Source organism: Electrophorus electricus, chromosome 2 (assembly GCF_013358815.1).
Source record: "Electrophorus electricus isolate fEleEle1 chromosome 2, fEleEle1.pri, whole genome shotgun sequence".
NCBI classification, from domain to species: domain Eukaryota; kingdom Metazoa; phylum Chordata; class Actinopteri; order Gymnotiformes; family Gymnotidae; genus Electrophorus; species Electrophorus electricus.
This window is the reverse complement of record NC_049536.1, coordinates 12,312,211-12,327,448: the sequence shown is the minus strand read 5'-3', so window position 1 is coordinate 12,327,448 and position 15,238 is coordinate 12,312,211. Positions and strand designations below refer to the sequence as shown.

The following is a 15,238-nucleotide window of genomic DNA, read 5'->3' as shown; positions in this document are numbered from 1 at the left end:
AAAATTAAGTTTGTTTTACATTTACGTTTACATTTATGGAATTTAGCAGACGCTCTTATCCTGAGCGACTTACAAAAGTGCTTTGTACATCATTTTTTGGGGAGGGGGGGGATTCAGTAACACCATGAACTTTGTCTGCAAGATTGTACAGTTATATATCTGAATGACAAATGACCTATAACCTTGAATGCATAATCCCATGTTTTTTTGTTGCTTTTCATAGCAGTTTGATGGAATAGTTTTGACAGGTCCCAGCATGGCTGCGCAGTAAGGAAGTGATGATAGAACACATAGGTCCTCATTAAAGACCTAAAGAAGAAATTAGTTCTGGTGGCTTTACAGGACTAAACATCACTTGTTTTGGTTCTTTATGCTCTTTATACCTTATGAAGACGATCTTAGGGAAAATCCTTCCAAAAAAGATTCCAAAAACCTCAAAGCAGAGACTCTTTCATGGACCATGACTAATCATGGACTGTAAAGCTATATTTAGCATATGTATACATAGTTTTATATATATCATTTCTAACCAACTTTGTGAGCATAAACATATCAGCATCAAATTGGCTTCCATGCATCAAACTTTGATAAAATTAAATAAATACTTCTAGAATCTGAATATCGGGTTGAATTTGTGTGAGTTATGACACTGTGCCATCACATGGTATTAGTACATGTATACAGAAATGCTTAATATATCAAATTGCAACATACAGCAAACCCTCTTTCTCATTAGCCACACAAAGCTTTCTAAAGCACAATGCTGAGTGCAGACATATGGCTGTACATTTGTTAAGCTATTACAGGAACTGGGAACAGGGTGGGATCTACAAAACAACCAGAAAGCTTCATTTGATGACCTTTACCATTTATATTCGCTACTGGTTGAAAATCTCCCAGTAGTTCAAGGAGAAGATTATACCTTAAGCTCCAGCAGCGCACAGCTACCCTCTGTATAGACGTCTTCTCTAACCATTCATTTGAGCTTGTGAACATATGTGATCCACCCCAGAGCACTAAAACATCACCACTGCGGTGAAACAAAATACACACCAATCCCCAAATATGACATAAGTTCTTTAAATGTCATAAATTAGTGTGAACAAAAACATTCTTAATGAGGGAGAGTATTTTAAAGAGTCTAATGACGCTTAGTCTGGCCTTCGCAGAAGCAAAAATAAATAATAAAAGACATTTTTGCATCCTGCATGGTGTAAAAACCTTTCTGTATGTTCTGTATGTTCCCGCATGGAGAATGAATCACACAAGCAGATAAGACCAGATTCCTTCTGCTTCATGTTTACAATGCTACACTGATGGGTTTTTTAAGGCTTCTTGATAAAAAAAAAAAAATTATAATAAAAAAAAACAAGGCTTGAAGTAATATGACTTTAGCTCTAGGATATGTATAATTGGGTCCACTTGACAGTGATTAAATTAATAAATGAAATTAATGTTGATTCATAAAATGCTTCATAGAGAGAACAACTTTGTTCAAATACTACAGAGAAGTTTTTGATGACTGAATAACCTCCAATCAAGGAAACGAAAACAACACTAAATCAACATCATTTAGACATTTTTAACAACTAATATGCAACGAGATATTTAACAAGGAGAGCTAGATCCACCACCTACCTGGTAAGGCTCATGATAGTCACAGCAGAAGTGTTTATATGTGACAGATGTTAGAGAGAGGTGTGCATTCAGGAGGGTAATGTGGAGCTCTGTAAAATTGCCCATGTATTCAGACTAGGCATTTCTAAAAGCCCCCTGGTAACAGACTCTCATTGCTTTTGGGTCAGAGGGCTCAAGCGTGAGAGAAAGTTCATGTGTGAGGTTTGTTTTGTTAGTGGTTTGCTAATATTCAGAATGTTTCACTGCTACCTTTGGTCACCTGTGCACATGTGGAAACTAGTGCTTAGGAACATGCTGACATGTTACGGTAGAATTGTACACGTTATAGCCAGAAGAATGACCATGTGACACATTCCAAATCCATTTGGTTCTGTAAAGTATTTGGGGGGGAAATTATATCAGTTTGTTAATATAAAAACCTGAAATAATAAATTTAAAAAAAAAATGCTTATTTACTTGGTTTGTTAAGATAAGGCAATGAGATATAATGTATTCTGCATCACTGAAGTGTGTTGTGTGTGCTTGGGAGAGAAGGAGAGCTCACAAGTGTGTGTGTGTCTGTGTGTGTGTGTGTGTGTGTGTGTGTTTGCGCGTGCACACTTGAGTGTGTGCCCAGCTCTTTAATCGAGCTGTTCCACATCTGTCTCCACTCTCAGCCAGCAGAAATAGCTCAGAACCCAAGCTCTGGCAGACGGGTCTGTCATTTAGCTCTTAGAACTACCAGTCTGGGCAGGAGTGGTGACCAGCCGAAGGCAGCAGGGCAGCCCAGCCTGCAGCAAACACGCAGCACAGCCTGCAGTACACACACAGTACACACACAGCCCAGCCTTCAGTACACACACAGCCCAGCCTGCAGTACACACACACAGTACACACACAGCCCAGCCTGCAGTACACACACACAGCACACACACAGCCCAACCTGCAGTACACACACACAGCACACACACAGCCCAGCCTGCAGTATACACACACACAACACACACACAGCACACACACAGCCCAGCCTGCAGTATACACACACACAGCACACACACAGCCCAGCCTGCAGTATACACACACACACAGCACACACACAGTCCAGCCTGCAGTACACACACACACACACAGCACACACACAGCCCAGCCTTCAGTACACACACACACAGCACACACACAGCCCAGCCTGCAGTACACACACAGCACAAACACAGCCCAGCCTGCAGTACACAATCAGCACACACACAGGCCCAGCCCACAGCATACACACAGCACACACACAGGCGCAGACCAGGCTACAGAGACCACTGCACTGCGCTCCCTTCTCCGAGAAGCCACTGAGACAGCATCCAACGATCTGCGCATCTTTAGAATATTAAAGAGAGCAAACTCAGCCTTGTCGGCACAGTAGGCGTTACCAGGGCTCATCCCTGAGACTGGGCCTCCAGTCAGTTTTCTGACTAATGAACGGTGATATTAAGAACAACATAACCATCGATCCAATGCTCTGCTCTGGAGGTCTCCTTAAGCAGGGGTATGCTATCAGTGGTTACACACACACACACACACACACACACACACACACACACACACAGGAGAGCGGTTCTTCACAAGTGGTCATCACCCAGTTCTTCTCCTCTTTCACATTTACACTGCTTCCCATTAGTTGCAACACAGTGATGTGAGAGCACTTATTCAATATGTTAAATATTTTATTCTACTTGTCACATTTACTTCAAGTAAAGCGTGAAAGAGACAAAACTCTACTGAATAGTTCTTATATAGCAGACAAGACTCTGAAAATAAAAAGAACAACAATAATATAATAACACATTATTCATAAGATAAAAAAGTGTAGCGAGACATGTTTGTGAGGCACAGAGGGAGATAAGTCCATGGCCGGAGGCTGGTGGCTTGCTGTTGGTCGATTCGTTTGCTGTCTTGTCCGTCTACCTGCTGAACAGCTTCATGAAGCTCTGGAAGCCGTCTTCCCCAAAGAAGTCGAAGGTCCCCTGGGAGCTACCCAGGTGCACGAGCAGCAGCACCAGCAGACCAAGCAGAAGCAGGGGCACCAGAAGGTTCCAGCCCGACGCCAGAATGTTGTACCACTTGGCCTTGTCTGAGCACTCCTGAGCAGCACGCATGTCTCCCAGTGTCTTCTGGTCTCGCGCCTGGTGCAACGCACACACAAACACACGCATGTGCACAAAAATGCACATGCACAAACACACGCACAGGAAACACATGATACATGCCCAAAACACGACATGCTCTGAGAAGTTACAGCTTATCTACTCATCTTACCATTACAGCATATGGGTCTAACTACATAGGGAGTGCATGCTTTTCTCTATTGTAATCCAAATGTGTTTGAGTGTTTGTGTGTGTGTGTGTGGGGGGGGGGGGGTGAAGAGAGGGAAGAAACAGAGAGAGTGAAATGTCTCCAGTGCTGCCTGTAATCCTGAGGACTGGCTGTACCATGAGGTACCTACTAATTACAGCACTCCATTTATAAACATGAATGTCTCTAATTTCAGCATCACTGAGGGAGTGTACTCCTTTAGTGCCTTCTTGACTGCACTCTCTCTCTCTCTATCTCGCTCTCTCGCTCTATTTCTCTGTCTTGCTCTCCCTTGCCCTCTCCCTCCTCCAGCTAATTCTCTCTCTCACATTTCTGTGGAGCACTAGCAGTTCTCCATGTTTTTGCATTATGTACAACCCAGGATAAAACCCAGTCAGCTTGGTCTGAATGTGTCCAGCACTGTGTTTAAATCAGGCCAGGCCCGGTACCAGCAGCACACTCACTCAGTTAGCTGGGCACCTGGGGCCAGGGGAGGATGCCAGACCACACAGCTCCTCCCCAGTGTTCAGCTTACAGCATGCATGCACGCACACACACACACACACACACACACACACACACACACATACACACAAGCTGAGAGCAAGTTTTACCCACATAATTTACCTTCTTTTTCCCATGCGTTTGTGTGTGCATTTGTGAGAGAGAGAGAGAGAGAGAGAGAGAGAGAGAGAGAGAGAGAGAGAGAGAGAGAGAGAGAGAGAGAGAGAGAGATTGGGATTTGCTGGTACTTCTCACCTTGATGGAATAGATCAGAGCCATAAATCCAAGGCAGCAGAAGTTGACATAGAGGGTGTTGCAGAGGGACCAAACCAGGTAGTCGCTGGGAGGCTTTTTCCCTGCTGGGCCCATGTTGACCACGGTGGAGCCTGCCGGCTTGCGAGCCGACTTACAGCTGGTGAGGGGGGTGCAGTCAGACGAGTAGCCGTATGTGGCGTTGTCCATTCTGATGCTGGTCTGAGAGCACTCACAGTGTCTGCACTGGTCACCCTGGTTCCAACTTTTATCTGTACCATAAAGGGGTGGTGACACACACACAAACACACAGAGAGGGAGAGAGGAGGAAGAGGAGGAGGAGGAGGAGGAGGAGGGAAAGGGAGAGAGAAAGAGAGAGAGAGAGAGAGAGGTCTGTTATTATGGGTGGTGAATAGTGGAGAACAGGGCATGGAACTACTTGTCCACTTCACTGCCCCCACCTTTCCAGTGTGGCCTGCCCAAACCAAGTCAAGCATTAGTGCCTCTGTGGGGTAGTTCCACTGACTTGTGTAGAACTGTAGTTAAGCCATGCTAAGTGTCCACGTTAGGCCAACCTTAACATCGCAAACCAAAGTAAAATAATTTGGTTCTTTTAGTTTAAATACATTTCAAAAGACCAACCAAATGTCCCCACTTCATAAAAAGTAAAGCTAAAAATGCCATCTTTCTCTCACACACACAATCATACCCACTAACTCACATATACACACACAGATCTGTATACCTCTGTAAAAACTTTTCTTACCTCTAATGCTACAAATTGACTGGTCTCCAGCTGTTCAAATGAAGATGTTTAAAAAAAAAGATACAGTCCAATCACCTTCCAGTTCAAACTTCATCTGCATTAGTCCAGATAAGGGAAAGTACAGCATCATTAATGAGTCCTGAAAACCAAAGCATTACTTTTCACAGATGTTCCTCTATAGCCTGAATATTGAGAATTTTCTGCCCCCTTGTGGACAAACTATATGATGATGATGATGATGATGATTGTTGTTGTTGTTGTTATTGTTGTCACTGCAGTTGCAGTTATTATTATTATTATTATTATTATTATTATTATTAATATTATTATTATTATTAATAATAATAATAATAATAATAATAATAATAATAATAATAATAATAATAATGCATGTTTATAGAAATATAGGCCTTGGAATCAAAACTTGTAACGATGATTCTATGAAAATGTTGATTGTGAATTGTTTGTCATATATAGCCTTATAGCTAAGCAAAGTAATCCTTGCAAAGCAGCAATACATTTGTAGTGAAGCAACTCATGTAAACACCCAATCTTTGTACTAGACGAGAGTGTTCAAAGAGCAATTCTGTTTAAAGGTTACTGTTTGGCTTCAGAATTGTCAGCTGAACTGAACATTCATTTGTCTGAGGAATGTCTTCAAAACGACATTGGATGATGTCACTTTTATACACTTTACTGTAGGCTGTACAGTTGGGGAAAACGTAACATCACTCAAATAACATCTTAAAAATATGTCTGATGCTCATTCAACCCTGCTGGATGAAGGTCCTGTTCAGTTGCCCCTGGATCAGTGCAACCATCATGGAACCACTCACCTGTGCCACTGATCTGCCTGGTGTACCATCTTCTACAGAAAGCATCACCAACAAAGACTTTACTCCAGGGTTTCTCAGTACTGCTCCTGGCAATGCGTCTCACTGAATATTATACATGACTTCCTTACCTCACAAATCTGATTCAAATCTCAGCTCATTAGTAGAATGCATCACCACATAAACTGTGTGTATCCAGTCAAAGACACACCTAAAATGTTCAGTCTTGTGGGTTCCCAGGAGCAGGATTGGAAAACCCTGCTCTACTCATTCTAATATATTCTACACCTGCCCAGCACACTTTCTAGTTCATAGCAAGTTAAGTTTAGTACTAGTTTAGGAACACGACCTTACTACAGTTATGGATTTAATTTTTTTATTACTCATCTATTAACCTTTGACAGGTTTTTTACTTTAGCTGCAGGTTTTAACTGGGTAAGGATAAGGGGAAAAGTTCACAGAGGAGCTAATGGCTGACAGAATGCTAAATGTTGGTCAAAATTTTTCATATTTTGTTTACATTTTTTCCCAATTTTTCCCTAAAAAAAAAAAAAAATGGAGGGAGGAAAAATATTTGCGGTCCAACCTTGACTCCAGAACACACTTACCTTTTTTGCATTACCTTTCATGGCTTCCATAAGTAATTTAAAACAGCTCCGCAAAATATAACACCTCAACCTGTTACGGAACTCTTGCACTATTGTGCATCAACAGAATGTCACGCCCCTCACTGCGCCTTCAGAAGATTAGGCCAATCAGCTTCACTAGTGTTCTAGTCACTGGCCACACCCCTCATGGTGCAAAAATGTGAACTAATCACTGGCCACACCCCTCACTGTGCCCACCTGTGGACTAGCATCACTTACTGTTTAAAAACCTCACACCTTAGTGCAAAGCTTCTTGTCTAGTCAATTTAAAAGCTTGTTTCTCTTCTTATCTTTCCTGTGGACTGTTTTTTGGCCTAGTTTTTGGACCATGTTTTAACCTATTGTCTGCTGCTCCTGATCACCATGATTGCTCTGTCTGATGATGATTTTTGGATTGTACTGGTTGCTTTTTTCAGCCCCTGCTGCTCCTATTTTGCCTGACTAAGCTCCTGTATTTTTGAATTGGGCTTGGGGCACATTACAAATTGATTTTTTGCCTGCACATGCTTCCGCTACTAGTTTGAGTTCACACACAGAGATTTAGCTTCAGATTGTTGAATAAAATCCAGCATTATTATATTAGTCATTTTCAGAAAAAGAGGTGAATCCAACCCATAGCTCTACTTGTATTCTTCCAAAATAATAACCCTGCCAACATGAATACTCAAATATTCATTCTAATGCAGGTTCAGGTAAAAAATATTCCTTTCACAGATCCAAATAAACTTGGCACTTTAGGGAAAATCAGCCCAGTTCTGTAGATTATCAGAGCCATGGCCTGTAATTACACCGTGTTCATTTGGTCCACTGGGTTCCCCATTAGTTTTCTCCATTAGTTGAAAGAGAATTTTTCTATAATCTTAATCTTTTCTCTGAGTGTTTCTCAGAGAATTGAAGTGTGAGAGTCTGTAATTATATATTGAACAGGACTCAGATCAGTGAAATCTTACCTAATGTTCAGTGCTGTGCCATCCACCCATTCCAAATCCCAGTCCTTATTCTCTTTGCCTGTTTTAAACCAGTCCAAGCTTGCTTATCTCCTCTCAGCATGTCAACAAAGTTCTGCTGAGTGTAACAACTGGTTGTACATTTCTATGAAACTAACACAGATGCACTCTGCTTACATACCCACCAGATGGCGCAACATTTCAAAAACATGTATAAAAAACAACCGTCCAGTCTTCTCTCTAACCTTTTCCTCTCTACTGTTTATGGTTACCAGGTCTGCTCCTCTCTCTCTGTAGAGATGTAGTGAAGACTGGAACTGAAGTACTTCCATCCCAGCTCAGTGGCCTTACCTGATCATACAGGTTCAAGACAAAAAAATGAGTCAGAGCCAATGCATCTGCTGCCAATGCAGTCCGTGTGTTATTATCATAAACTGCAGCCCTGAATCTCACACTTAGCTAGATATCAATCATTAACAGTTTAATTCTAAGTAGATACATCAAGTGTGTGGTACATGATTCAAACACTTGCAGACACTATGGCCCTTGATGGAACAGTTTTGCTACAAATGCAAAATGCAGTTGCATTAACAACACCCTTACTGATTGATTTGTATTTGGTCTCTCTCTTATGGTCAGGTTGTTGTACACAAAGAGAATCATGTGCTTTTATCTAACTGACTTTCCACATTCATAGCTAATACTTTATAGCATTAAGCAGCCTCATCATCCCAATTTACCTCACATTCTAATTTTTCCTACTAACCACTGTAAAAGTCCTCGTTTTTGTCACGATCAGTCCCTTCCATGTTCCGTGTTTTCTATGTCTTGTGTTTTGTTCTGTTCCATAGTTTCGTTTTGTCCTCACATTGATTGCGTACACCTGTCCCTCGTTTCTAGTTCATGTATTTAAAGCCTGCTGTGTGCCTTGGTCGGGGCTGTTCATCGTTTGTTTGTTGGAATTATGGAATTTGTATATGTTTCGTTATGGTTGTTTCTTCGTACTCTGTGCCTGTGTTTATCTTAACCTTCGTGTTTCCTAGTCCTGAGTTTTCCCTTGCCTTAGTTATAGCCTGCTTCCCCAGTTTGCCTTCGTGTGTTTTTGTTTTGTAATGTAACCCAGTACTCTCTGTGTCGGCTCTATGACCCTGGACTGCCTAAACGACCCTGATTTAGATTTGCCCCTACTAAATTTCGCTCTTCTCCTCCTCCTTACCGCTCATCGTTACAGAATGAAAAGCCTCGACCAAGGCACACAGCAGGCTTTAACAGTTTTCTGTTAAATGCAATCCTCCAGTGGATTAATGAATTAATCTGCATCACCGAATCACTCTCATTCACTTAAAGAACAGTCCACTTAAAGAACAAGTTCTGCCTCAGACTCCATCATGGCTGGGAAAGCATAGGGATATTGAGACTACTCTTTAATCACCTCAAAATGTTTGTTTGTTTGTTTTTTTTTCCAAATATATAATATGGACTAGATTTGTCTAATTTTTAATCACCAGTGCATAATCTCATTGTTACGGTTTGTCCCTCCTCCATTTGATGGTTTCCCTCTCGTGTATGTTATTTTTGTTCCAGTCCTTAATTTCGTTTTCTCCACCCCTCGTTTGGTTTTCCACGCCTGCCATTGCTTTCACCTGTTTCTCGTTTCTAATCTTGTTAAGTTCATGTATTTAAAACCTGTCTTGTGCCCTCTGTCTTTGCTGTTCATTGTTTGGTTGATTTGATGCTTGATTGTTTGGATGTCTGTATGAAGGTTTTTGAAAACCTTCGTTTGTTAGCCTGTTTTGTGATTCTGGCCGTTTGTTTTTCCTTGCCTCCATGTGTTTTTTCCTAGCTTCTTTGTTATAGTCTGCTTCCCCTGTTTGCCTTCGTATACTTTTGTTTTTGGTTCATGTATCTCCGTACTCTTCGTATTGGCTCAATGACCCCGGACTGTTATAACGATTATAACTTTCTCCGCACATGCGTTCGGCTCCTTACCGCTCAGCGTTACACTTATACTCAAGTGGCTCAAATTTGGTTCAGTTTTTTTTTCTTTCTTCAAAACAGTGTTGCTGTGTAATGAGTTACATCCGTTTTCTGAGTGTAAAACCTTTTCCCTTTTGAATGAAGAACAGCTTGTTGAAAGGCTTTCGTCTTTGTGTGTTTGTAAAACCATACGATATTCCCTATTTTTAAAATTAATTGTTAAGTCTTATATGGTCACCAAGAACATAATATTCATATATACACTGTAAGTGAGTAAATAAATATATAAAAATAAACTTTAGCTTTTTAGCTATAATTGTCCACTTGCCCTCAAATAAATGTGAATAGAGAATTTATAACATTACCTATGGGTTGAGTATATAGTTTCCTGTTTGAGTCTGTTTCTCCTTTTTTTTTTTCCACTGGTGTCATGGCCTCTGACAGTATCTTTACTCTCATAAATCTCCATTCACTCTCCTCCATTCAGCTTCTCTATGCAGCTCACATCATAAAAACTGCAACATCTCTAATCTATAAAGGATTCACTAAAACCCTGACCTACTGTATTCCTGTCTGTGTGTGAAGAAACTACAGTACAGTCTCACCTCTTTACTCATGTGATGTTTGCTGACTTGTTTAATTATCGTGCAGCTGTCAGTTACAGAAGTGACCAAGTAGCAGTCGGTTTAAATTTAAATGAATCTCCTGTGTCAAAGTGTTAAATACAACTGGACCACAAGCCACAATGAGTCTTTCATGTATTATTTTTAACCACTTAAGGATTTGAAGCTTCTCTTGGAACAGAAAAGCTACAGCTACACACAGCAGCTGAGTAACAGACACAGCTGCAGACAAGAGTTTGTAGTGTCAGGTCTTAAGGCAGTAGTGTACTCTGCTACACCAGTTGAGTGTTTTGCATTAAACTGAAATTATCAACAATAATAACAGCCTGATTCAGGAGATCAAATCTCATACTTCATATTTTCAGTGTACTGGATAATTTAACATGTTCTTGATTACATTAAAGAGATTCTCTTAGACAAATACTGTTGACGCACTGTGGTCATTAAGTCATGACAGATATAGAAGAGCTTGTGGCATGTCTGCCTTTAACATAGCAGATATGATGGTAAAAGAACACATTGTGATTGAGGTGTGAAGTCAACAAAAACAAAGTTATGCTGGGGGTGAGGCTCTGTGCTGCTCTTCCTGTATGTGTACATATATAAACACCAGCTGTGTCAGTCTGGTTATTATTATCATGCTGATAAGTTCTTTGCAACAGGTTGGAATTATCTACCTGTACTTTATATTAAAAACAAAAAATAGAATTCTTGATACATTTTATTGCAATAATGATGTATTAATGCTTAGTTAAGTATTATATAGTGTTTTATCAGCAAAATATACAAGACTAAGATGTGAAAGCCTAGTGCCTCAGAGCAAGGAACAGGATGCAGAAGCCTCTCCCTCAATGTTGACAATCATCTATTAACACGAAACGATACACGGATCAACAATAAACATTAATGACACTCACACATAACGAACCAGTTAAACGTGACATAAACGATAAACAGCAACAGAAATATAAACACGAGCAAGACTGTGAACAGCAATTACGATTGAAAAAGCAGTGTGAATACAATTACAGCAATAGAAAAGATGACAAATTAGCTAAAAGAAATAAAAGAGATAATGTCTGAAATTTCAGCAACATTAAAAGAACTTGTTGAACAAATATACCTTTGCATTGGCATCCAGTTATTCACAATTGACACATTACCTCCTCGAGCACCTCCAGAGCGTGTGTCATTGTAGCGTCTCTCCTCTGTGCTATGAGGGTTAGGGAAGGAGTATGGAGCCAGCGCTTGAAGGGGTAGCCACTGTGCCCTGAAGAAGTGATGCTGTGTTTGATTAAGACACAGACAACTGTTTAAAGGTAATTACAACCCTCTTGTTGATTTATAGATCTGTGATTGTGTGGAATTAGTTTAATCTGTTTAGACTTATAATTATCCACAACTATTATCAGTCCATTTACTATTTCTTAGGAGTTTTTTGGAGCCATAAATGTTAACACATAAAAACAGGCTAATGAACTGGTATACCCAAATAAATCAATAAACACATCAAACAAATGCTTAGGTATGAATTTTATTGTCTTAGTGACCTATTATGGACCTTAACTTGTTATGAACTGATACACGTGATGACGTTCGCACATTTACCTGCAATTCTCTAGTCTCCTCGCCAATTCCCACTCGGTCCCAAATGCTTTTATGGCTGTACGCATGGGTCAAAGCTTCCGTTAATGTACGCATATTTTCCTGCCAAGTATTTCTTTATAAAGCCCGGTTTCTACCTGAGATAGTGCATACGCACATTCTAGACGCCCCCCCCCCCCTTTTTTTTTTATTTTTGCGTATGCACCATTTATAATTAAGGCCCCTGGTCTGCGTATGAGGGGGTGCCTGGGTGAGCTCTGCCCCCTCAAATGTGTTGCTTCTTTATGTGAACAAATGACAACTGTTCATCAACATATAACTATTCCAATAGCCTGCTAGATTTCTTTATTACTTTTCAGTAGTATCTTTTGACAGCGGTCAAAATTTGATTGCCCTGCCTTGAATGTAATTACTGATATGAAACCTGCTCAGATGATGGTGTTGACAGCTTCAAGTATTTTCACTAGATCTAATGCAATGTCAAACCTGTCAAAGAATTTACATTTTAATGTTCAGAAAATAAAAATAATTACACATTATGTAACCAACCAACCTAGCTTTCTAGATCCTCCTTATTGTTGAGTTTAGTTCAGTCCTAAATTTAGGCCTAAATGCTGACAGAAGCATTAAGAGTGTTAGGCCTAACACATCACAAGTGATGTAGCTAAACAAGTTGTAACACTGCAGTAATTAAAGCAGAATACTATATAACTAAGACTATATATTACTTACAACAGCAAAAATAACTCTGACCCCCAGAGGACTACAATGATTTAAATGCGATATTTATAACTCTTCCTCTCCCACTTTCATTCACAAATGTTAGGTAGCTACATATTTGTACTTCTTGTACAAACTAAGAAAATAACAGAACATTAATTTACTTGTGTCACATATTGACACCTGAGCAAGACATGAGTGGGGGAAAAAAGGCAGGATGTTTGTCACACGAAGCCTGTGAAGCCTGTGAAGATGGACTTGGCTTTAGTCATGCTAAATGTGCTAAATGTGAAACATTGGAGGACGGCACCTGTGGGGTTTAAATAGGGAGAGGGGTAATAAGAAGCAGGCGATTATTATGATCGATAAGTGGGTTATTGTGAATGGGGGAGTGACTGCGGAAGGTGATTGGTGAGGATATTTGTGTGTACGTGCTGTGTGTGTGTTCCTGGCTGGGTGCCATCCGGAACATGACAACCGGCTTTCACTCTGTGTCTTTTCTGTTATTGTAAAAAGGCCAGGTGAAATATGACCTACACAGACAATTATGGACTGTAATTACAATGAAACTACACAATGATATGTAGTTTCTTTAATATTGTATTTTCTAAAATTATGTAAATACATTGAAAATATGAATAAAAATAAAATCATTTAATGTTGTATCTATTCTTTTCAAAGCAGGACCTTAATTACTTAATGCCATTGAACTGTGTCAAATTAATGTGCCCTAATACCAGTGAAATTTTACTATTACTATTAAAACAGTAATGTAAAATATGTGATACAAATAGTTAATGAAGTACAAAATCATATAACTCACATGTAGCTGCTAGTTTGTTAAAAGTTATAAAATGTCTATCAATTAATAATTCATACTGTTGTTGGTGAGGAATTCAGTAGATCGACTGATTTAAGCAATTCCAAAGTATCTGCATAACCTGAAGCTTATATTATGAACAATTCCATTAAAATCAAGTTGAATTTATTTAAAAATTAGACAAGGAATGAAAAGGACAAAGAATGTAAAGAAGAATTAAGTAGGTCCTTTGAAAAAGTTTGAAATTATAGGTTAGAATGTAAAGCTTTTACAAGATGAAGCATAATCACAGAGTATTATTTCTTTATTATATTAAGCTTCTGTACTGGTGTTAAAACAGTCCAAATATTTGTTCAGGCCTAACTGTGATTATGACTGCATGCTACATCCAGTAGAGTTTTATTTTTCCTCACTGATCCAGTATGAATTCTGCTATGATGAATCATCCCAACACTTCCCGTGATAGATAGATAGATAGATAGATAGATAGATAGATAGATAGATAGATAGATAGATAGATAGATAGATAGATAGATAGATAGATAGATAGATAGATAGATAGATAGATAGATTCAACTTTATTGTCATTGCTCAGTACAAGTACAAGGCAATGAAATGCAGTTAGCATCTACCAGAAGTGCATATAGTAGCAATGTACAAAACAGAAGAGTGCCAGAATGTGCCTAAGTACATAACTATAGCATTATATATAAAGTATATATGTAAACATTGTTTCTAAAAAAAAGATTATATATATATATATATATATATATATATATATATATATATATATATATATATATATACACACAGTTGTGTTCAAAATAATATAATAGCAGTCCAACATGACTAACCAGATCAATCACTGTTTTTGGTAGACATTATATTACTACATGGCAAATTACCAGTAGGTGTAGTAGAGTCATATAAAACCATCAGACCAAACATTCATGATATGCATGCTCCTGAGTTTGTGTAATTGAATAATTAATTGAAACAGGCGTGTTCAAAAATAATAGCAGTGTGGAGTTCAATTAGTGAGGTCATTAATTCTGTGAAAAAACAGATGTCAATCAGGTGGCCCTTATTTAAGGATCAAGCCAACACATGTTGTACATGCATTTCTCTCTGAATACCTGAGAAAAATGGGTCATTCCAGACATTGTTCAGAAGTACAGCATACTTTGATTAAAACGTTGATTGGAGAGGGGAAAACGTATAAAGAAATGCAGAAAATGATAGGCTGCTCGGCTAAAATGATCTCCAATGCTTTAAAATGGAAAGCAAAACCAGAGAAACGTGTAAGAAAATGGAAGACTACCATTTGTATGGCTCAAAGAATAACCAGAATGGCAAAGATTCAGCCAATGATCAGCTCCAGGGTGATCAAAGATGGTCTGAAGTTACCTGTGAGTACTGTAACAATTAGAAGACGCCTGTGCGAAGCTAATCTATCAGCAAGAAGTCCCCGCAAAGTCCTATTGTTAAAAAAAAGACATGTTGAAGAGGGTACAATTTGCCAAAGAACACATGAACTGGCCTAAAAAGAAATGGAGAAACATTTTGTGGACTGATGAAAGTAAGAT

At 39.3% G+C, this 15,238-nt stretch overlaps 2 protein-coding genes across 6 annotated transcripts in view; both read right to left on the bottom strand.

The window, feature by feature from the left end:
- Positions 1 to 1,652, bottom strand: part of LOC113573676 (uncharacterized oxidoreductase YjmC-like) — a 7,840-nt gene extending 6,188 nt beyond the window's left edge. The window contains exon 1 of the mRNA XM_027004085.2: positions 1,639 to 1,652. Within this exon, the coding sequence (XP_026859886.1) occupies positions 1,639 to 1,652 (14 nt within the window). The remainder of the gene's footprint in view (positions 1 to 1,638) is intronic.
- A 1,696-nt stretch (positions 1,653 to 3,348) lies between these two features.
- ifitm5 (interferon induced transmembrane protein 5) lies at positions 3,349 to 11,706 on the bottom strand. 5 transcript variants are annotated; one of them, XM_035523601.1, is made up of 5 exons: positions 8,674 to 8,763; positions 8,153 to 8,258; positions 5,481 to 5,574; positions 4,718 to 4,986; positions 3,349 to 3,788 (listed from the first exon to the last, which is right to left on the bottom strand). In XM_035523601.1, exons 4-5 carry the CDS (start codon positions 4,922 to 4,924, stop codon positions 3,567 to 3,569), a joined length of 429 nt encoding a protein of 142 aa, XP_035379494.1. In that variant the 5' UTR covers positions 4,925 to 4,986; positions 5,481 to 5,574; positions 8,153 to 8,258; positions 8,674 to 8,763; the 3' UTR covers positions 3,349 to 3,566. The 5 variants fall into 5 exon arrangements, with proteins under 5 accessions (XP_035379494.1, XP_026859874.1, XP_026859875.1 ...); XM_027004073.2 differs by having other exon boundaries at positions 8,648 to 8,757; XM_027004074.1 differs by lacking the exons at positions 8,153 to 8,258; positions 8,674 to 8,763 and adding an exon at positions 11,631 to 11,706.
- Between the last annotated feature and the right edge of the window lie 3,532 nt (positions 11,707 to 15,238).

Excerpts from the sequence above, each read along its gene's own strand:
- ifitm5 (XM_027004074.1), bottom strand. The coding sequence starts at position 4,924 with ATGGACAACGCCACATACGGCTACTCGTCTGACTGCACCCCCCTCACC. Across the intron at positions 3,789-4,717 it reads CTCTGATCTATTCCATCAAG|GCGCGAGACCAGAAGACACT; the intron begins GTGAGAAGTACC and ends GCGTTGCACCAG.